This window comes from Poecilia reticulata, linkage group LG19, assembly GCF_000633615.1.
Source record: "Poecilia reticulata strain Guanapo linkage group LG19, Guppy_female_1.0+MT, whole genome shotgun sequence".
Classification (NCBI taxonomy): domain Eukaryota; kingdom Metazoa; phylum Chordata; class Actinopteri; order Cyprinodontiformes; family Poeciliidae; genus Poecilia; species Poecilia reticulata.
This window is the reverse complement of record NC_024349.1, coordinates 20,993,076-21,017,221: the sequence shown is the minus strand read 5'-3', so window position 1 is coordinate 21,017,221 and position 24,146 is coordinate 20,993,076. Positions and strand designations below refer to the sequence as shown.

Sequence of the window (24,146 nt, the reverse complement as noted above, 5' to 3'; positions counted from 1 at the left end):
TGATGATGCCCGTTACATCCACAAAGCACACTCTCTGGCTGGTGACCTTCAGCTACTGTTTTGACAATCACTCGCAATGCCAACGTGCTGCACTATACGTGCCAGCTGCTGCCATATAAATCAWTTACATATCTATTATTTCTCTCCATGTGCACAAAACAACATCCATATTTAACAATTCTTCCCAAGGATTGGCTTGTTTGTTTTTTTTTTGGCAGCCGGGTGACTTGTACGGTTTTTTAATGAGTCTTTCTCGTAAATTTTTAACTTTGAATTGTAAAATGTTGTGTTTTGGTTTGATAGGATATCTTTTCGTATGCAGTGTGTGCTGCTAATTATGGTAATCTACTTGTATTCGTGTGTATTATGTTAATATACCAGGCCTGATTCAGTCAGTGCCCTTTCAACGAGTGACTTTCCATGTCACTTCCAGATACAGACATGAATGACACATTAATTATACAGTAATGTGAGTTTTGACATTTGATGTTTTTAGAAGTCCCCCTGCTGTCATTTAGTCTGCTTCATGTTCAGAGGAAGAAGGCGCTCCGCTGTACCTCACTGCCAGATTTGCAGTGAGGCACACGCTGCTTAATTGTGAGATTAAGCAGCGTGAACACCACGCTCTTAATAAAATGCTGGATTATTGTTGAAAATGATTGCTTGGTAATAGGCATTCATTGTAATCTCTCTCTGTGTCTGTGTTAAGGTGGTGCAGCTCGAGGAACTGCTGGCCGTCCGCCACTCTGTGTTTGTGATTGGGAGCGCGGGCACCGGGAAGAGTCAGGTGATGAGATCGCTCCAGCGGACCTATCAGAACACGAAGCGTCGGCCCGTGTGGGCAGACCTCAACCCCAAGGCCGTGACCAATGACGAGCTCTTCGGAATCATCAACCCGGCAACCAGAGAGTGGAAAGACGGTGATTACCACGTCCTTCAGAAAGAGGATTTGATTAGCGCTAAGTGTTTAATGACGTGCCTCGAATACCCTGAATGTGAACTCATCTTCTCGCAGGGCTCTTCTCCAGCGTAATGCGTGAACTGGCCAACATTAGTCACAGTGGGCCTAAGTGGATTGTTCTGGATGGAGACATTGATCCAATGTGGATTGAGTCACTCAACACGGTTATGGATGACAACAAGGTGTGAGGAAATTATGTGTCTTTAAAGGCTGAATTTTCTCTTTTGTGTCGACTCAAAATGAGCCATCACCTGCAGAAATTAGAGTTGACTCAACAGACAGCTGCTTGTTCTGACCGGATCTAATAATAGACAGAACTTTTCCAGTGGCACACCGTGATTACACGCTGTGTGACAGAACCTCTTTGTCTGTTAGGTGCTGACTCTGGCCAGTAATGAGCGCATCCCTCTGAACCCCACCATGAGGCTGGTGTTTGAGATTAGTCACCTTCGCACTGCGACTCCTGCTACTGTATCCAGGGCAGGTACGGCAGCTTATGAATGCCTTTCCATGTTTGCTTCTCTCCACCTTTTCCAGTTAAATTTCTTATTGAGTCCAAAATCTTAATGAGCTGAAAATACTGTGCCTTGCAAAAGTTTTATAACCGACAAACTTTTTCACATTAACATTCAGTATAACCAAATCTAGGTGTACTTCTTAAATATTTCAGGGCACTATGGGACTTAATTTAAGAAATGGGAATATAGTATATAGAAAGCCTGCTCTACCACCTTACCAATGGAACCCAATTTAAGTGTATTTTATGTATGGATTTGACATAATTGACCATCACAAAGAAGTGTTTGTTTGTGAAGTAGAAGAAAAAGAACACATGTTTTAACCCTTTCATGCATGAATTATGATCCTTTGTGTCAGTTTTTTCCCCAAAAGTTTTTCATTTTCTTAAGGCATAAAAAAAAGTAGGAAAAAAAATTGTAAAACAATATATATATATTTTTTTAGGTGATCATTTGTAATTTTCTCCAAATACAAAGTTGTTATTTGAAAAATACATCAGTAGTATTGTTCTTTAGGGGTTATCTGATGTCACAATATTTTTTACCTGGTAGAGTCGTCTACGGTAGAAGGAGGGACCGGGTCGGTCGGTATGCTTTTTTGTCTGTCGGCCATATTGGATTTAGCTAAAATAATTTCTTGCATTTGCAGCTGATGGCCAGTAGTTGATAATGTATTTTATGATGCATTAGTGTCCACTTGAGTGGTCTGTGTGCATTTATAACATAAAAATCCACAAGAAGCACAAGAAAATGGCTTTTGGATAGCTGTCCACTGCATGAAAGGGTTAACTTTCTTTTTTCAATCAAGACCTTAAAAGGGTGCAATGCTTTTATATTTAGCAATTCTAACTCATCAAATATCTTTGGAATCCATCTTAATATTAATTCTGAATACTTTCTCTGCTCTTTCTGTAGAAAGGCATCCTCACAGTATGATCCCACCACCACCATATTTCAAATGTAACAGTTTTTTAAAATGTATTTATTTATTTTTAACAACAGCATTAAATTTGAGCACAGACGGTCGATATGTACTCATATGACTTCTCAAGGTAGTAGATTGGACTAGATTTTATTGAGGACTGTTGATGTAAAGCTACCTTTGATTTTCTATTTGGGGGGGAAAAAAAAATCTATTACACAATTATCCACCAATTATATAAAATCACCCTCAGAGACTTTGAATGTTGCAGTTATAACCTTAGAAAATCTGAAAACTAATAATACTTTGGCAAGGTGCTGTATGTCTATCCATACATTTTAATCACAACATGTGGCACTACTTGCCCACTCCTCCACCCAGGCATTCTGTACATCAATCCAGCAGACCTTGGGTGGAGCCCACAGGTGTCCAGCTGGATCGACAAGAGGAAAGTCCAATCCGAGAAGGCAAACCTGACCATCTTATTCGACAAATATCTCCCCTCATGTTTGGACGTCCTCAAATCAAGGTACCGTGGTTTTCCTGATCGATGGGAAGTGCTCACTGTTATGTTGACACAAGAGTTTCCTGTGTGACACTGCAAGGGGAGGAGGGGTGTGTTAAGTGGGCGTGTGGGACGGGGGGAGCAAACGGGGAGTGAGTCAGAAAGAACTGGATGTGATTCCACATTCTGTACAAGGACCATTTGCATCCTCTGACACCTTCATCATCGTTGCTGCCGGAGCAAACAACAGGAAGCAGGGGAGGGATGAATGCATTGTACTCACAAACATTTCTAAATATGCACCACAGCTCATAAATTTGTCATCTGGTGTTTCGGAAGTACATGATTAAAATTCTTGGGTTTTCAGAGCTTTTGTTCATTTTGTGAATTCTGAAAAAAAAATAGACACAGTTCTGGGTAAAAGTTTCCTTAATCTCAAGATCCGTGTGTGACTGTCATAAGTTGGGCTTTTGTTATACTGTATCTAAGGTGAAAGAATGTTTTGTTATTTTTTTTAACAAGTATTTAATGCAAAGGTCTAAGCTTATTATGGATTTTCAAAAATCCATATGAAGTCTTAATTTTACAAACAAGATGCATGTTAAACCTATATTCACCTTAGCCTTTTGTTTGGTATATGTTTTAACTTGACAAGGCCAATGCCTATGTGCGTTTTTATTGTGACTGAATAAATTGTATTTCTTTGAAAGCTCTTATTGAGTTAATAAGTTCTCAGAAGAATAGCAAAGTCCAAGAAATTCTGTGACAATCTAAGAAATAGAAGTGTGGACTTCAACAAATTGAGTCTTTTGGAGCTATGTCTAAAGACCTGGGGATCATCATTTTGAAAAATGTTACCAAAGTTTTTCTTTCACACTGGTATTTCTTTTACCACTCATGTCACACTCTGCTGTAAATTTATTTTCTTTTACCATTGACTGAGAGTGTCGACATGGAAGAAAGGCAGAGCTTCAAAATCAACACCTTCAAACTCAACCAAATGTTTCGGCTACCCTCATGGACAAGCTAAACTCCTTCCACAGACATTTTTAATGGTCAGACGAGATACATTTTCAGCTATTTTGCCACAATCACAAAAAACATGTTGCCACTTTCCTCAAATAATGGTCTTTAGGCAAAAAACCCTCCCAAAACAAAATACTTTTGGACTTTATTTTAGGAGGGTGACAATATTTAGGATTCAAGGTGAGGCTCCTTGGCTCTCGATCACTAACTACTGTTCAGCTCAGTGGCAGTAGCTTCATACTGCCAGTGAACTAGCAACCTCTTGAATACTGTTATCAAGACAAATGTTTCTATGTCATAGACTGAGAAGGCGTAGTTCAACAAACAAGATCATCTTGTTTCATTTCAAGTTTAACTGAAAGGTACTTTATAACTTGACTTGTATTGTGTTGTGGTGATTATAATCAAATTAACACACAATGACTTTAAAACCCAAGAATATTTGAGACGATTAACTTATCAAGGAACTTTAAAAAGTGTATGGTTAGATTGCAACTTTCCTAATGGACTTGGAAAAAAAATATTAGTTTGGGTGTATGTTATTAAATTCAGTGCAGTTATTTGTTGTACTCTCACTTTACCTTAGAAAGAATCAAACTAAAGGGCTTCCAAATTAACTAGATAGTAACTTGACTTGTAAGAAGGTCATGTTAAATTTACCTTTTCTTTTTCCCCTGTTTGCCCAAGGGTCAGAGCAAGAGTTTTGACTTGATGTGTCTGTTTTTGGTCAGGTTCAAAAAGATCATCCCCATCCCCGAGCAGAGCCTTGTCCAGATGCTGTGCTACCTGCTGGAGTGTCTGCTGACGCCAGAAAACACACCACCAGACTCTTCCAAAGATATTTATGAGCTCTACTTTGTCTTTGCTGCGATCTGGGCCTTTGGGGGAGCGTTGTTCCAGGACCAGGTACTGCTAAGACCTCTTGGCATGTGAGATGCTTCCTAAGTGGAAAGAACAAAGAAAAACCCAGAGCTGCTGAAGGGTTTTTCCTTTCTTTCTTTTTGTTACCCATCACAACTCGAAATAGTTTCTTGGAATATTATGTAAGCCTCTTTGGCTTTTATGGAATTCAACATTGTCTCTATTTATGAAAAGTCATTTGAATGTTATTTTCTTTTGAAGGAATAGTAGTTTTTTCATAAAGGCAGAGATCTCCATCTGAAAATGAAATGGACTGCATTCCCGCTCAGAAACACACAGGCTGGCTGAATTTAAATCAGCAGGAGAGCCATGGCAAGCAGTTGCTTAGCAATCCAGTTAGTTCGGTACAGTAAGTGTGTCCATCTAAGTTATGGGATAAAACTGCTTTCCCCTCTGTACAAATGTACTCCACTTTATTTTCCCATCACAGATGCATTTAAATGCTAAGTGGTTTTATTGACTGGAGAGGCAGTGGTGAATGGAGGAGACAGGTATCAAGGGTTGGGAAGAAAGAGAGGAAGGCAGGGAAGTGCCAGCCAGCAGGTGATGAGACTTCTTCACCGGCCGAATCACATGGATGGATAGATGGGTCTGCCATCTCTCATTTTCTACCCTTCAGCTGCTGCAACTCCATTTATGCATTGGGGCCATTTATTCGTCTTTGGTTTGTGTTCACACCAGTGTAAATCAAATGCACGGATCCATAGCTGCTGTATGGAGGAGAAAAAGCAGAGAGGAAGTCATTTTACAATATTGACCGCGTTGCCTACCCTCTGTGTCTCTCTGTGTGAGTGCAGCTGGTCGACTACAGAGTGGAGTTCAGCAAGTGGTGGGTTGCTGAGTTTAAAACCATCAAGTTCCCATCGCAGGGCACCGTGTTCGATTACTACATCGACCCAGAGAGCAAAAAATTCGAACCGTGGTCCAAGATGGTCACCAAGTATGAGATGGATCCAGACGTACCTCTTCAGGTAAATCTTAAACCAGGTAGCTCTGTGCCTAGACTCTGGATGTATGTGTTTTTTTTTCTTTCTCCTAGACTGTATGGATAATTCTTACTAAGTATGTTGCTTATCACAAGCGTATCACATGTAGTTGGCAGAGAGGAGACCACCAAATGTTCCTCATAACTTTTATTTCTTCCAGAGGCAGTGAATACAATTTGCACTTTTGCCTCATCTTGTATACTCATAGCTGCTATAGGCTACCAAAACAACAAGTGGTAAAAAAAACCCCACTAATAACAGTTCCTGGCAAAAAGTTTTCAAATTAATTGAGCATTTTCTACATTTTGTCAAATTGCAACCACAAACTCCAGGGCATTTTACATGATGGACCAACATGAAGTAGTACATAATGGTGAAGTGAAAAAAAAACTAAATTGAATTTGTTTGTCGCTATACACATGTACAATGAGATTAAAAAACAGTTTTAAAAATTTTAAGTGTAATATTAACGTCCCATTACTATGATATTCCTAAATAAATCCAGTGCAACACATTTTTTTATAACTCTGTTTAGCAATTATGGCCCAACTGTGAGTAACTTCATCTCCAACTTCAAGTGTCAAAGGTTTATTAGGGAACACATGTGATGATATAAATTATAGATGGGGTCAGGGAAAATGCTATAGAGAAGTTTGAAACTGGGTTAAGGGATTAATAACACTGACAATCTGGTCAAGAAAATAAGGTAATCTTGGAGGAAAACTCTTTTGTATCTGCAAAAAACAACAACAACCCCAAACGTATAAAACTAGCTGCTCAAAGCAGGTTCATGACTCTGGATGTAAATCTGACTTTGTCACAAGATTTGAAAATTGCTTTTTGGACATTATCAATCCACTGCACCTAGATTGGGTTGTTTTATAAAGAAGAAATGTAGACATACCTCAATATTGCTTTACCATCATAATCAAGTTTATTTTTATAGCATATTTCAGCAACTGTCTTGTTTCAGCTTTTTTGCAGTTTTTTGAACGTTTGTTCCAGATTTAGAGGAGCATAAAATCTGAAGCCTGCTTCTTCATATTGAATGTGCATCACGAACAAACATGTTTTTCTTTGTTTATTCACGCCCATATATAAAGTTTCAAGTCACAATCTTAACCTGATTTTTAGGCTTTTGAATTCCTCCTGTCTGCAGGCATGTCTGGTTCCCACCACTGAGACGGTTCGAGTGCGTTACTTCATGGACCGCCTCCTGGAGCACTCCAGGCCGGTCATGGTGGTTGGGAACGCCGGCACTGGGAAGTCTGTCCTAATCGGGGATAAACTCGAATCATTGGATGCTGAGAAATACATGGTCAGGAACGTCCCGTTTAACTATTACACCACGTCCGCTATGCTGCAAGGTAGGTGTAAGTGGGTCTGTTTTGCTTCCAGTTAGTTATACAATTGAAAGGGTAAGAAACTGAATTATTTAAAATTAGGTCAAACCAACATCTAGATGCTTTCCAAAAGCTTTTACTTCAACTGGATTGGACTTTTGTGTTCTATGCTTAAAAAAAATCATGCAATACTCCTGATAATGGCTTGAAAAAACATGAAGCATGACAGAGGTGCAGCTTGCTAAGGAACTAATATCTGAATATTACCAGAGGTTGAAGTGTATATTTGAGACTGTGGAGATTAGAGAAAAGCCACAATCAATTCAAACGTTTGTGGTATGTATGTAATCATTTCACCCTGGATTAATGGTTAAACTAAATAATTGAGGCAAAAAAAAAAAACAACAAAATATTCATGTCCCTGATGAGTTTATGTAAATCTCTGACTGGATTTGTTTGCTGTGATGGTTGATCTGGAAATATGCTAAATTGAAAATCAGTCAGGAAACGGAGCTTAACATGGCATGAAGAAGACTAACAAATGCAAACAACGAGTGGATAATGAACAAATGCAGCAAAACAGCCTATGAACTGACGGGGGTAATCAGAGGGGCAACAGTGTACAGATAACAAAAGCAGGAGGGCAAGTAACTGGGGCTTAACAAGGTAAAACAATATCTGTAAAAATTCAAAGCAAAGAAGATACAAATAAAGAGAAGTAAATAATAGCAAAATAAAAGAAACAAAATGCAGAAACGGACCAAAACCATGGATAATTCAACAGCAATCAACCCTCATTGATCCTGTTGCATCATATGTTTTTCAAATGCAGTTAAAAGCGTTGTGTTGATTTTGAACCAGGTTGGCTGTGACTGAAATTCCCTTTTTAATGTCTTAGTTACCACTTAATGCTCAGAGAAGTGCTCAGATGTGTCGTTATCAATAACAGAACATATAGAACTACATCTGGTCTGGTTTTGGTTGAAAAGCTACAGTTTAAAACTGTTTTTCTTTTTTTTTATCACTTGTTCTTCTCTACATATATTATTTATCTGAAGTGTGCACTGTTTAATGTGTGTGAATCATGTTTGAGAAGCCATAAAAGGTAAAGCCAAAAGACAAAAAAAAGAGAAGGGCATTCTGTAAAGTCTTGATCTCCCACGCAGCTGTGCTGGAAAAGCCCCTAGAGAAAAAAGCAGGGCGCAACTACGGCCCTCCTGGCAGCAGAAGACTGATCTACTTCATAGATGACATGAATATGCCTGAGGTAGATGCATATGGCACGGTGCAACCTCACACACTCATCCGCCAACACATGGACTACAAGCATTGGTAAGACCAAGTCATTTGCAATTCATCACACGCATAGGCAAGCTCAAGTACACAGTAATGTTTGAAAAAGAGATATTTAACCTGGTAAATGTCACGATAAACAGAAAGTATACCTTCTGTTAATTGTTGGGCCTTATGCATCATTAAACAGAAATTACATGTGGTATTAATCAGATTTTATAATTGTTTAAGTCTGACCTGAAGTGTAAATAAATGCTTAACAAATTCTGGTAACTCTTCATTTGAAGGTGTGTGCATAAGACTGACATAATACTGTCATAAACGTAACATAACGCGTGTTATGAACATGAAGGAGTCTTTATGAATGTTTGACTGTTGTCATATAGTGTCGTTTGGTAAATAATGACACTTTTAATACAAAGTTGCACTAAAAGTTGCATTAAAAGTCCACTAAATGTGTCAACTTTGCATTATAAGTGTCATTATTTACCGAATGACACTTCAGGACAACAGTCACAAACATTCATGAAGACTCCTACATGTTCATAACACGTTTATATAATGTTTATGACAGTGTCATGCACACCCCTTCAAATAAAGTGTTGTCCATTTTATTAGTAATAATTTTAAAACATAGGGAAAAACAATTAAATCTGTTTTTGATGCACTGGAACCATCACAGCTGACCCTATTATGTCAGTCTTATTCACACCCCTTCAAATAAAATGTCACCCAAATTCCACCTTTATTCTACAGAGGAGTTCAAGTCATGCGGTTACAAAAAATACCTCCCAAATCATTACCAGTTTGACATTATTTTAAAATAATAATAATTATGATTATTGATACCAACTAATATGAAACGTTTGTGAAGAATTTTAACAAAATGTTAATGTAATGCAAAGGCGTTTTATATTAGAGGAAAATTATTTTCTTTTATTTCTAGCAGTTAGATAGCTTTTTAGTATTTGTAAATTACCCCCCTCTTTCAGTTTTCAGAGCTCCCTACATCAGTATGCATATTCTGCAACTTTTATGAGTATCAGAAGTTATACGTGAAAGCTGGCCTGTGTGATTCCCCGTAAAAAGGATTTTGTTGCTCATCTCTCTGACACAGTGAGGCCATTCTGAACATGGTTCCACTGCGTCAGACACTGGCTGACTGGATTAGACACGGTCAGCCCATTAGAGATATGCTTGGAGGACTTCAGGTATGAAATTGAGAGGGAAGGAGGTTGCTTCCAAGACACGCCAGCTTAAGCGGGAGCCGAGGCGTCCGTATCAGGAAGAAGCACAGGGAGAGAAGTCTGTGTGTGAGCGATGGCCGATGTTGGTGTTTATGTGCCTGCAAAGCAGTTGAATAATGATTTTTTTTTCCTTTTTCTTTTCTCCCTGTGTGTGTTCTGCAGGTATGACCGTCATAAACTGCTTTTGAAAGAAATACACAACGTTCAATACGTTTCCTGCATGAACCCCACGGCTGGCAGCTTCACCATTAACCCCAGGCTGCAGGTAGACTAACACATCCAGGATATTTTCCCAGAACATGGCATACCACTGGTTACACAATGAACTGGCAGGGGGGTCATGTGCTCCTTTTCTGCTTGCACATGCATTATGGTAGACATGGCAAAACTGTAAGTAGCTCAAAGAAAAATGATGACATTATAAACTGTAGAAGAATTAATATTATTATTCATTTACTGCTTTGTGAATTCAGTAAAAGCATGTACTAGGATACATGTACATACTAGAACTACATTATTGCATCTCCTAATGAGCATCACTGCAGACTTGATGAGAAAGTCTGCACATTATTATTAGATAATGTTCTTTTTCTGAACATTATCTATGAACCTGTAAAATGGAAATTTTACAGGTTCATAGATAATGTTCAGAAAAAGGGAAATAATCCTCTGGGAAACAGTTGAATGAAAATGGTATACACGGGCGTGATTGACAGCTCTAAGCCTTTCCTCCTGACTGATTGGTTGTATTTTTTACCAGGAGCAGTATGTTTTTTGTAATACGAAATTATCACACATTATCTGTGTTATGTTATATTGTAAGGACATGGACAATTTTAACAAACATGTAAAAAAAACATATTTTTATATAAGGTGCAGCTTTAGGGACCAATTTTTACAGCTTGAGTGTGCTAGAAAAAAAAATAGGAGGAAAATCACTCCAAATATTTAGTGTTCATATTATTTGCTTTTGAGATGTCTTTTGAGATGAGAGGTATGAGACTGCATATTGTAAAGAGAGGAATTTGTTGAAGACATGAAGAAATGGTAGGAGACATTAAGAGGGGAATGTGTGTGACGGAGCATGCTGGATGCATTCCAGTGATGGTGCTTCTTTATGATGGTGTCACATCAAAGCAACTTTTCCTGAACAAAATGGCTAGAAGGAGGTTGGGGTGTAAAGGTGACAAAGCAGGCAGCAGACAGACGGCAAAGAACAGGCTCACATGTGGAATGTTTCACTGCAGAGACTATAGGCTCTCCTCAGACTCACACTTGTTCTCCTCTGAATAACAAAGAAGAGTGTGTGTTTTTTTTTTTTTAATACTGTGCAGGAACAGAATACTATCCTCAGTGACTCGGGTCATAAGTGCATTTTGAGGCTGTGGAGGGAACAGAAAAATGTAGGTGCATCAAATGTTTTCTTTTGGAAAAAGAAAACGAAAACAAAACCCAGCATTTAACTGAACCAAAGTAACACATGAACATGAAATTCTACCTACGCAGAGAGACTGTGGACTCATTTGAGAATCTTCAAATAGAAACATGAAATGTTAATTTTTTTTTATTTGAGAAGGCTTGATTTTCATACTGTCCTTGTTTTTTTACTTTTCCAGTTGTAAAAATGCAACACATGCCTGCTAAAAACAATACCTAGACAAAGAGAGATCAATGAGACATTATCCCTGCCCATCAGTCTGGGAGAGGCTAGCAGGCAATTTCCAAACTACACCTAAAAAAATTAGAATTTTGTGAAACAGTTCAATATACTTTGCCACTCAGTCCATAAAGTGAAACTCATATTTTACAGATTGATTACACATCGAGTGCAATATTTCAAGCCTTTTACTGTTTCTCTTAATTTAAATGATTACGGCACACAGATGATGAAAACCCAAAATTACATTTCAATATCATTTCTAAGCAATAAAGCAAAGGTGAGAAAGAGCAGTGTTCCCAAATTCCTTCACAGAAAAAATAAAAGTTTACTTCAAGTCATGTTTGCTAAAGGTGCATTAAACTATTGATGCTGCTGTTCTTTTTCCACACAGCTTTTCCATTTTAGCTTAGTTTAAATGAAAAGACTCATTGAAATTAGTGTAAAAATAAAGATTCAGTCATTCATGTCCTGACTGTTAAAACCACATAATAACACGAGAGTGCACTTTCCTCTGTTTAGCTTTATTCTTTATGCATTAGGGTAATAAAGTCTTGAATTGGATATACACTGCTTCTGTGTTTTTGAAAAATTCCCCACATTCAGGCTTATGTAACCACTCTTCCGTTAGAGGAAGTTATCCATTCACCTGCAGGGGATGGGAACATGTTTTGGACTTGAAGGGCTCTTTAAAGTCTGCTTTTTGTATGTGTGTGGGTGTGTGCGTGTGTGTGTGTGTGTGCCAGCGAAGTAACACATGTGATGCTGCAGGGAATTTATTAAATGCAGCTGAAGTCACACACTCTGCTGTGTGGATCTATTAGCATGTAGAAAGTTACGCTTCACATTTTTACAACACATAAATAACTTTTTATTAAGTCCCACAAAAAGAGCTTTAAAAAGTCAAACTTGGTTGATATTGTGGTGCGATTTTGCCGTCATTGGCACGGAGCAGGTCTGTCTCGTTTACTCTCCATCTCTTTCCGCAGCGGCACTTCTGCGTCTTCGCCCTGTCCTTTCCCGGAGCAGAAGCCCTGAGCACCATCTACAGCTCCATCTTGTCTCAGCATCTGAGAGGGGAAGGATTTAGCTCGGCCCTGCAGAAGAGCAGCTCCACCCTGGTCCAGTTGGCTCTGGCCCTCCATCAACGCGTCTCCTCCACCTTCCTCCCCACAGCGGTCAAGTTCCACTACGTCTTTAACCTGCGGGACCTCTCCAACATATTCCAGGTGACCAAATGCATCAGGGAAGGTTGACCTCGGGTTAATGTTCCCTGGAGGAGAAGTCAAAAGTTACCTCTGTAAAGTTGGCTTCTTTTTGCTGACACCACCCACTCCTCCATTTCAGACAAGCGTATCCATATTTTACCTTAATTCTTTCTTCTTCTGCGGCTCTGCTTCCCTGAGCCACTGTCACTAATTTCTCGCTAAATGATTATTGATTTAAGAGGCAGCACTGAAAGCTGGAAATGAGTCTGAAATAAGTGGAACAGAGAATACAATGGATTTGCTTTTCCATGGGTGCATAAATGTATTTAAATGAATATAATATCAGAGTGTTAACGCTATCAAGGGAGAGGCTTTCGGGGCAATATTTCTGTCAAAATCCTCCACGGTTTTAATGGAGGGCAGGCTCTTTCATTTAACGCACTCTGTTGTATAATTAATGCTTTGAGCCACTCAGCTATAGAAACTTAAATTTTCATTATTCTTTCCAAGAGTTTACAGATGGAGCCCACAGTTCTCACTATTCTCACTATACGGAGCATATATAGGTGTCCTCATACTATTCTCAAAAGATTTTACACACTTTCCTTTCACTCTTAAAGGTATAGCTTCTGTGTGTTTGTACCTACCTGGTAAGGTCCAGCTTCTACTGAATTATATTAACAGGCACAATAAACTTATAACGTTGTAATTAGCTAATGCTTGGCAGGGTTTAAAGAAATGCTACCATATCACTTTAATCGTATATGTTTCTGTAAGTTAAACTGGCAAAGTATTTCATACCTCGCAGTAGTGTTAAGTACGCATGGGTGGGTGTTGCTACAACTTTGAGAAAAACAATCACAACCTCGTGGGAGATTATGCAGTCATTTAAATAAATTAAAATGGTAGAATCCTCCATCGTCTTGTAACTGGTGGGTTGGGAGTTCAAAACCCCAAATTGTTGTTCTCTGGCAAGACGCTTCACCCGCCTTGCCTGTGATGCTGATTGAGTGACAGCCTCACTTCTGTTAGTCTGTCCATATCAACTCTGGCCACAGTGTAGTTTACCATCATCAGCGTGTGAATGTGTGCATGAATGATTTTGGTGTGAAGCGCTTTGGAATCCTTGATAAAACGGTGTGCTCATTTATCATTTCAACCATTTAACACAGCATTTCTTAAAAGAACATCATTCAGACAACCAAACACGGTGGCGGTAGTGTGATGATCTGGGCCTCCTCCGCTGCCTTAGGACCTGGACGCTGTAATTGATGGAAATTGTGCTTTCATTTAGAAATGCTTGAGGATACTGTAAGTTTATGATTTGGCACTCGTTGCCATTTGTTCTATTTTTGGGTCAACGATCAGAAACACACCAGTAAATCCACCTCTGCGCTGCTCGAGCTTTTTAGTGCGACCTGCTGAGTTCATGACTTGCATTCGCTGAAGATGCTGGGACATGAATTTCAATAAGCTGCTGAGGTTAAAAAACCCTTCATACTAATTAACCAAAAAAAAGTCATTAGCAGTTATAACATGTGAGTTGTGTCTAGAAAGCAGTTGCTTTTTCACACAGGACCAGGTTGATTTGTATGTCTGTTTTCTCACGATAAATCAAATCATCAGCTAAAAACAGTTTTTTGTGTTTCCTCGGGTCACCTACGTTCAATATTGAAGTTGGCTTCAGGGTCTGAAAGCATTTTGACAAAAAAACAAAAGCTGTGGAAACCTACTGTATATGGTGGCAAATACAGTTTCATCATGACAGTGCACGTTACTTCTTAATGTGATTGTTTATGCTGGTTATCAGTCATTGAAAAGTCGTAAGACTTTGTTAAACCCTCCAACGATCTCTTGGTACTAACCAATCGGAGGCATTTGTTGCCGGTTTGAAGCCTGTGGATTTAAGCGGCGAAACCTGCTTGCCATTCAGCAGCTCACGCCCTGCAGACCTCAGGGCTTAGCTCCCACGGCCTTGAACACACACATCACTGGCTTCAAACAGATGTGATTTTACGTGAAGACTTTGAAACCAGTGTTTGAAGACACCATTCAGACCAGTTTGACAAAGTCTTTGTGTTTTTCTTTAATTGGCCTGAACAGACATTTGGCAACTGTCCTGAAGAAACTGTGTCAAAACTGTCTGCTTGGACCAATCCACCTATAGAAATATGTAAAGAGAGCTGGAAAAAAAGCTCTCCCATTTGAAGTTTTTCTTCCTCGCGTACTCGAGTCGTGGCGGTAACACCTCAGGACAGGTGGGAAGAGGTGAACCGCCTCAGTCGAAATACTCGAAGCAAGTCTCTGCTTTTCCGCACCTCCGGATGTAGGGAAGGGTTTGTTGGGTTTGTTGTGACAGTACAAACACTTCCTCTAATTCTGAGCCACAGACCTAAACGGTTGTCAGTCCGTGTTTTCTAGCTGGACGTTTGAGAAGTTTGCATCAGCTGAAATAATTGGGGGGACTTTATGTGATTCTTTGTATTATTGTGTGTGTATGTTTTATAACTTTTGGAAGTCTGGGATGCAGCCAACAGAAAGTGTCTCATTATGATGAACCCTAATGAGCCAGAAAGCTGGGCTCAAAGGCTTTGCATGAAGCTTGCACTAGTCTGTGTAAAGGTGTTTACAAATGTGACAAAAAAAAAGATGAAGGTCCAGTTGAGAATCAAGAACGAGTCTTTAGGGTATTGTTCCCAAATTAACTTACCTATTTTTTTCCAGTTTAGTGAAGAAGTAAGCATGAGCTATTCCTAGCTATTTTTCTTCTTTTACCACTAAGGTTTTTTTATCCTCAGTGCATTTTCTTTTTTTTTTTTGTTTTTTTGTCATAATCTCTCCTTTGAAACTCAACTCGCTTTGAGCTTTCAAGTTGATCGATAAGGTCAGCTTATAAGTGGGCATGTTGTGAGTGAGGAACAGCAACTAAATTCTTCTAACAGGCCAAGACAAACAGTTTGGAGACCAACAGGGAATGTTGACGAGTAGCTCCGTTTGCCAATGTTCGTTAACTGTAATGACCGACGGGCATATCCACCGGCCTGTCTTCTCCACGTCAACCTAAACGAGCTCCTTGACGCTCGAGAGCTGCAGGGGGGGTGGAGGAGGAGGTGGTGGTTGAAAGCGGATGGAGAAGACGGAATCAGAAGAGAGTACATGAGACTCGTGGTGCAATGAGACCGCCGCCAAACTGTACTGACTGCTCTATATGTCTGTATGATTTTCAGTGGATAGTCAGCTGGGTGCATTTGTCAGTTGTTTGGGGCTCAGAGCAGCTGTCAGGCATAGACGAGAGCGAGTCCATGGAAACAGACAGCCCTGTACGGAAGATGCATGTCGACACCCGGAGCTCTAATCCCTCTCCTCTGAGTTGAACGGAGCGAGAAGATGTCGGGGGGGAAGATTCTGTGAGATAGTCGGCTAAAGTCAGCGGGATGTAGTGGGGGGAACAAAGTTCTCTCTCCTCTTGGTTTGTGAGGTGCTTTTGCTGTATCTTTATCTTGCAAATAGCTAAAGGTTAAAAGTATCGGCACTCCAGAGAATTGCAGCGTCTTGCAAAAGCAATCCTACTCCTTAAAGTAAAAGTTTATAGTATTCTATTGGGATTTTATGTGATGGAACAATCCAGAGTAATGCATCACTGAAAAGTAGAGGAAAAAGGGTAAATACTGAAATTTTCAAAGATAAATCAGCATTGTTATTGACGCAACAATCATGACTCTTGGTAATCAAGTATTTTGGTTAAGCATTGTATATTTGGACAATTTTTCCCTCTGGTTTTGGTTGCTGTGCAGCTGGAAGGATTTTTGCTTTTACTTATTTTTCTTTTGGAGTGTTATAATGCATAACCGTGGCAACAAGGTATAGTTTTTACAACTGGAGCTGAGCAGCTGGTTAACATCTCAAAAGCTCAGATATTACCGGAAATACAACCCCAAATTCCAGATGATTTGAAAAGAGAGGCTTAATGGATGAAAAGGACCAAAGAAATCTTTGTTGTCAAATGTATAACGTTCTAAGAAACTCCAAAAGATGCTATTTGTGATCAGTTATTTCTGTGGAAAGTTAATCATTTTCCTACCACTAAATGCTCTGCTTTGCACCACCCTACCACAAAAAAAACAACATAAAAGTTTGTGAAAAAATATGGAAAAGTTTTGAGCGTATGACTACTTTGGCAAGTCACAGTATAGACCCATATGGTGTTTTGTTTTCTTCAGCTGTACTTGAGCAGGGTGTCAAGATTGATGCAAATAAACACAGAAATGAAGTAGAACGACACAGATCCGTGGAAAGTTTAGAGATTCTCCACTTCCATAGAAGTCTGTTTAAAATCCTCGTGCACACACCCACATGCCCACATGCACGCCGCATCTCCCCATCTGCACAATTACACAGTGGTTTTAGCAGCCAATTGTCACGTTCAGCAGCATCCGTAGGCAGATCGGGTTCAGCTGGCTTCACCTCCAGTGATGATTCTGCTGATGAGAATAGGTTCTGGGGCGGGAGACGCAACACATCTGCTTGGCTGCGTCTCCTGGGTGACGGTACGCAGGGCGCCTCGCTGTCCTCTCCCTCGTCCTATTCAGCACCTATTATAGGATGCACATACTCCGTGGTTCTGCCTGAATGCATCATCCGTGCCTCTGTGGGAAATCGGCCACGTCACACTGTCCTCCACAACAGACACATTTATCACCAGTCACCCACTGAACACTTGTTTAGGCTCGTGGCTCGAAGGAAGAAAATGTAAAACTGGGTCAAGAACCAATCTGTTTTCATCTGTATTGCTTTTGCATTGCGGTTCGGTCATCAGTCAGTCGGATCAACGTTTTAGTCCAAACTAAAGCTTCGCTGGATAGACTGAGCTCAAGTAGATTTGAATTCCCCTGAAGAGCTCCATTTTTCCTGTTAGATTTGTTTCGACGACGCCTCATTGTTGAAGTTTTTGTTAAACGGTTTTTGTTAAATAATAGCAGAGAGAAATGTTGTCTTTATTTATACTGACAATAAATAAAGGTAAATTTGCCTCACCGTTTCACGGTTCCTTGCGGGGGGACAGAAAACCGAACTTTCAACCTGCTGGACGTTAACTGCAAACTTTAGCACAATGACTCACTGCAAGGATTAGGTGGACATAAATAGCTTTTCAAATTTATAGCCGAAACAGATTTTTGATGCAATAATTCAGAGTTTTCTATCATTTTATTAGATTTCGCCAAAAATATTTTGCCATGATAATATGCATAGGTGAGCATATTGAAATAAAAATGTTTAATGTAATATTATAAGAAAACCTTTAGAAAATAACTTCACATTGCGCACTAGTACTTTTTCGGACTGATTTAAATAAAGAGCCCAATGCACTGAACCCCATTGAAAACCTCCTGGTTATTCCATCAAATATTGATTTCTGATAAAACATCAGCATTGATATTTTTAAATGAATATGAACTTGTTTTCTTTGCATTATTTGAGGTCTGAAAGCACTGCATCTTTTCTCATTTTCTGCAAATAAATCCAAAATGTCTGCTTGTAATTTCAGAGACGTGTTGTCAGTAGTTCATAGAATAAAAGAACAACGTTCAGTTTACTCAAACATACATCTATAAAACGTAAAATCAGAGAAACTGATAACTTTAAGTGATCTCTTAATTGTTTCAGAGCTGTATTTACTAAAGAACTCAGACATTTTTTGACCAGTCTGGACTCTCAGATTCATCTACTACATGATGGTCGTTGCCATGTTGCTCATGTTGCTCATGTTGCTCATGTTGCTCATGATTATTTTGTCATGTTTGCTTTGCTTATTTGTTCACAACTTATAAAATTTTATGCATTCCACTGGATTCTACTATGTCCTGTTTTTGTCTAAATGAAGAAATGTACTAATATAAAAATGTGCCTTTGTTTGACCTCGAATCGGACCTAAAATTGCTAATTTAGATTAAAAAATAGTTGCGATCTTAAAGTATGAAAAAAAGAAATATTTCAAACAATTTATACAATTTTGTTAAAAAAATATTTCGGTTGCTATTAAAATTATGCAGCAACACGTTCAGCCAGACAACTCCTGTGTAAATGTTGAAATATACAAAAACAGAGCGAGGTTTGGTTTGGCACTCAGGCTCCTCCATGTCCGTGTTGGACTAATACGCCTCTTCACCCTGAACGTTTCTCCTTCGACTGCCAGGGAATCAGGAGAGTCTCTGAACTTGGAGCTCATAGTTGGGAACTAGGATGATTAAAGGGGCTTAAAAGCAGTAAAACAGCAGGAAGTGGCAACATTCAGAACGATGTGGGAAACTCGCAGCTTAAATAAACCGCCCATAATGGTGAGGTATTGAAATGTTCTGTAGATCATCTGCTGAGTAGCAGCACAGCTTGACTGGAGTGCCTGGTACCAGCTTTTTTAGTAACATGACATGTATTTAATATCTTAAATTTTAAACATTAAAATTTTTTAAATTTTTTTCTTATTTACTGCACAGAATATTATCCATATTTGCTCTTTTTTTATTCAAGTAATTGACTAAGGTATTTATCCAGTAAAAGGCTGCTTCAAGCTGCAGCATGTAGCTTTTATAAACATGTTTCATACATATTTGTTCAAATTATCGTTATGTCATGAAAGTATAACATAAAAAACACAATCTGTGGGGAAAAAACATATCTGCCTTCTTCTTGTTCTACTATTGTCATCTGCAGAAATCCTCCAGTCAGAAATAACCAATCAGAAGCAAAAGGAAGGCCTTAAGGCTGAAAATCATGCTTGTGCACGCGTTGATAAATGTGGTAATGATGGAGAAACAACTTCCCTCTTCAGAAAAGCTATTTATGTGCCATCATCTAACTAACCTTAGCATTCTTTTTTTGATCTAATGATGTATTTCTGCAGATGGCAGTAGAATCACTGGGAGCTTAATGGGTAAAAAAAAACATATTGTTTATAAATGTTACATACTGCATCTTTAGTAGAAATGCCACTTAGAACTTGTCAAGTGTAATGGGTAAACAGTTACATTAATAAAAACGATAAGTGGCACTTCTTTATTCTTTAGCTTACATACCATAAATGTCTGGTTTTTGAGACCCGACTTATTTCTGAAGAGTCCAACTTCTGTTTCTGCCAGCCAGCTGACTGCCAGTGTGCAGGAACAGACTGGGGAGAGGCACCACTACAAAGTAAAGTACGTTAGCTCTCTGAGAGCTCACAGACAGAGCTTAGCTTTGCCTGTTTAGGGAACTCCTACTGTGTAATCCAGAATCTTTTCATTTAAATCAGATAATTAAACGCCTGCCCACTGAACCTGGCCCATTTTACATAAAACAATATTTCAACAATTGGATAGCAGAAAAGTGCAGCTATTATTTCACCGAGTTTCCCTGTCACACCTCCCAGCAGCCGGCCCACTCAGAGCATCTAGTCATTTACCCACAGTCGCTTTGCTCTGTTTCCCACCTTGTTCTACTGTAAATGGACCCAATCAGCCTCTGAAATAAAACCCAAAGCCCTACTCCTTCCCTGCTTTTTCTGCTCAGGGCATTCTCTTCAGTACCAGCGAGTGCTTGAAAAGCCCTGCGGACCTGCTGAAAATCTACCTGCATGAGTCCAGCCGGATCTACAGGGACAAGCTGGTGGAGGAGCAGGACATCCAGGCCTTTGATAAGCTACAGACGGACACACTGAAAAAGTTCTATGAGGTGAGAGTTTTTTTGTTTTTTTTTCCTAGAGTTCAGCAGGGGCAGACCAGAGCGGGGAGTGAATCATTAGGCTGCCTGTTCTGTATCTGGACTTGGACATCAGTGGCCAACACAGCGAGGAGGAGGGGAAAAAATAAAAAGAATTTTAGAGGAAGAGCGAATGTAGGGCCTGGAGAGACTTAGGGGAGAATATTAATCAGTGTGGTACGGGGTCCGGCTGTCAGGGTCTGCACTGCCAGGCCAGCAAATTGGAAAACATTTTAATGGTTTCCTCTCCACTGCTTCCTTCCTCCATGCCCTTTCCTGCCCTGTGTCATGCCACTGAGAAGAACCTGACACACATGCACATGCACTCACAGATAAATGAGAAGAGAGACCATGCAACAATATATTATCAACTCCTTGCATATAATGCAAGCTTACAACTTCCCTCTGCTTCCATGAAACTTAGTAGTATGTTTTCTGTCCGATACCAAATCATTGATTTTCTTTGTCTTGCGTCCGTGTGAGGACATTTACAGGATAAATGCTGCCTGTTCTGTGATGAAGTCATTTTGAAACCAACAAAATGGTCCATCATAATGCAGTGCAGCATGTTTCCCTGTCCATTCCTCAATATGTCTGTCACTAACCGTAATCTGAGTTTGAATCAACTCAACAAACCTGCAGCTCATTTTCTTAGTTGATGTGTGTGTAGACTAAACATAAGCTCTAGTTTTGATGCATTTAATGACTAGAGGAAAAAAAAAGATCAAGAGAACATTGATAGTTTAGTTACTTAATGCACCTCAAATAAAAATATACATTGCTGTATGTTTTCTTCCCAGTTACACCTGCAAGTACGCTCTCATTGATATACATTTTGAGTTTTTAATGAATATGGGTTTCTAAAAAGGAATTTTCAAAATGAGAGTTTTGTGTCCAATAATTTCCAGTTTTCAGGTTTTTGTAAAGATTTCACATTCTCATACAAGTTTTGGTCAATTATGAAATATAAGAAGATCTAAGAACCAAATTCTAAATGTATATCAGCAGCAGAGGAAACGCCATAAGGTTTTACTTGTATGAAAAAAATCTCAAAATGATTATAGGTCACATTTTTAACTGTCTTTAGCATCTTGTTAGCTAGTAGCAATACTAAAGCTACTGAGACATCAGTCTCTCTGTGTGTTAAGAGAATTTGTATCCTTATTTTAACTCTTGAGTTTGCCAACTTTTCCAACTCGACCTCATTCTTTGACAGAAGTTGACATCTTAACGGGATCAAACAGGGCAACTATGCTGGAGTATCTTCAATCTTCCTGTTATCTACTGAAAGTTTTCCTCTCTCACTCTTTTTTTTATTTAGCTTTCTTTCCTTTTAATTGAAAATAGTTTCCTTTAGATAGCTGCTTACAGCTGTGGGGTTCTGCATGTCGTTACTTTGTTCTTTACTGACAAGAAAAAAAAGTCGATTTCTGAGTTTCTGACCAGTAAGATTCAATCAAGTTGAAAATCAACAGATTCCTGTCAGAAGTCAAATTTTTCAGAACAGCTCGTCTCTCATACACGAGTCGCTATTTTTTATTTTTTATTTATTTCTCACAAACGTCCTTCCTTAACAGACAAAATACACGGCTGAACATTTCGGTGCCAGCATGGATGAGAATTAACTGGGTCAAGCTCTGCGCAGCAAAGACATTTAGCCGTGTCCCTGTCCACACTGTTTAGGCCCAATAGCAATGTTCTGCTGGCAAACGAACTGTGTTCCCCTCACTGTTTACCACTGCTATGTGTGTGTCTATGAATCTTCCCTCGAGGACGTGGAGGAGGAGCTGCAGCGGACCCGGGAGATGAACCTGTACTGCCACTTTGCCCGCGGGCCCGGGGAGCCCAGGTACATGTCAGTGGAGTCCTGGAGCAGCCTCAGTAAAATCCTGCTGGACGTTCTGGACAGCTACAATGAGGTCAACGCCACAATGAACCTGGTGCTGTTTGAAGATGCCATGGCTCACATGTGAGTACAGGAAGTGAATGTTTTTTGTCTTGAAAGTATTTTAAGATTCAATATTAAAACCAGGCAGCAATGAAGTAAATACAATCTGTATGCAGCGTAAATATAATCTAAGTCTCATTTCATTGACGTTTCATCTAGGAGTCAAATTGAATATGGGAAAACTTTTTGAATATGAGATTCATGCTTCTAATTCTGTAAAAAGATTATTTTCCAAAGGGTTCAACTTTAGCATAAAAAAAAAGCTAGGCACTCTATGCATCGCACAACACAAACAAGCTGCTCACTTTTTACTAACCGCTTGAAAAGCAACAAGTTAAGTCATAAGGCATCCTGGAGCCTGCTGTTATCACAGCTTGAGCATTCAAAAGTCAGTATGCTACCTTTCATCCTGTCTTTCGCTCGCTGAAGTTCCTTGAACACAGGAAATGGGTCGACATATGTTTTTGAGCTGCCACACCTACTGAACAAGTTCAGATTAGTTCTACTTGTCTTACAGGAAGAAGACTACATACTCTACTGACACCCAACAAAACCCAGTCCAAGTTGTAGTTCCAATGACTTTTTAATCCTTTGCTTTCCAATGTACAACCCTCAATGTGAATAGTTCCTCCTTTAAACCTCAAAGATTTTGCAAAGATATGGTTGAAAACATACCTTTGTTTTTATGGGGCTTTTTTTCTGTTTCTCATTGAATTCAAGAAAGCGAAGGGAGTCAAAATCTGTCTTCAATTGTTGAGCTATAGCACCAGTTGGTGTGTAAGAAGTTTAAATGTCATCTTATGTATAATCACTGAAAGTAGCTGAAGCATTATTGGAAATGCAAGAAAATGCAAAGCAGCTAAACTATCATCAGGAAGAGATGAAATTTAAATGTCAGCGCAACTGGAAGCGTGGAAACAACCGAGATTTGTCACTGTGCATGTAAAACATGGCAGCAGTTAAAATGAGAGTTGTGTTTATAAGCCGCTCCTTTCCGCAACGCAAACTTTATTTATAATGAAATCAGGCCATCTATGAAAAATGAAGAGACACGAGTATTTTTTTTACATCCTGTTTAGGAGATTAACGTGTTCTGGAGGCCGGCTCAGTCTAGAGAAAAAAAAATACCAGTTTTAATTGGAAACTGTGATCATACGGAGAGCGGTGTTGTTCTGCATGAAAACGGACAAAAACAACCGCAAAGCGAAGCTCCCGGTGTTTGGTTTTGTTGGATGAGTCAGGTGCCGTGTTCAGCCAGCGTTTCCTCCCTCTACCTTTTCCCTCACCCATCCCTTTCCACCGATTCCTCCCTCCCCCGAATGTCTGCTCTCTGCATGCAGCTGCCGAATAAACCGAATCCTGGAGTCTCCACGGGGCAACGCGCTGCTGGTCGGAGTGGGCGGCAGCGGCAAGCAGAGCCTGACCCGACTGGCTGCCTTCATCTCCAATCTGGAGGTTTTTCAGATCACCTTGAGAAAAAGCTACAGTCTCACAGACCTAAAGGTTAGGAAAGGATACAAGACAGTTTTTTTTTTCTTCTTCTTATTTTGTCACTTTATTTATGTCTGGACATCACTTATGGAGTTCTAACACATGGATATGCGTTAGAATATTCAAATATAGCTGTAGCTTTATGTTTAGGATCGCTGGCCTGCTGCAAAGGGAGCCTCTATCTAGGTGTCAAGTTTTCTAACATGTATTTTTCCAGCAGTGCCCTGTGTTTATGTCCATCCATCATGTCACCAAAGCTGAACAGCAACACGCACCAGGGGAGGCACATTTCAGCATGTCTTCTGACAGGCAAATGACGCCTTCAGCAGACCTGAGGCACGTCGCACTGGATTTCACAAGAAATGGCCATGTCTGTGGATTTTAGCTAC

The 24,146-nt window shown here is 39.6% G+C and overlaps 1 protein-coding gene across 11 annotated transcripts in view; it reads left to right on the top strand.

Moving 5' to 3' along the window:
* dnah9 (dynein, axonemal, heavy chain 9) overlaps positions 1-24,146 on the top strand; it is a 163,485-nt gene that overhangs the window by 57,994 nt on the left and 81,345 nt on the right. For 10 of the 11 annotated variants that reach the window (XM_008437723.2, XM_008437721.2, XM_008437724.2 and 7 more), the window contains 13 exons: positions 710-920; positions 1,016-1,143; positions 1,337-1,445; positions 2,783-2,930; positions 4,664-4,838; positions 5,651-5,824; positions 6,999-7,206; positions 8,349-8,514; positions 9,885-9,987; positions 12,369-12,608; positions 20,130-20,291; positions 22,091-22,287; positions 23,607-23,769. In XM_008437723.2, the coding sequence (XP_008435945.2) occupies positions 710-920; positions 1,016-1,143; positions 1,337-1,445; positions 2,783-2,930; positions 4,664-4,838; positions 5,651-5,824; positions 6,999-7,206; positions 8,349-8,514; positions 9,885-9,987; positions 12,369-12,608; positions 20,130-20,291; positions 22,091-22,287; positions 23,607-23,769 (2,184 nt within the window). Of the gene's footprint in view, positions 1-709; positions 921-1,015; positions 1,144-1,336; positions 1,446-2,782; positions 2,931-4,663; positions 4,839-5,650; positions 5,825-6,998; positions 7,207-8,348; positions 8,515-9,884; positions 9,988-12,368; positions 12,609-20,129; positions 20,292-22,090; positions 22,288-23,606; positions 23,770-24,146 lie in introns of those variants that run through there. The other variant, XM_008437730.2, reaches the window with a different exon arrangement.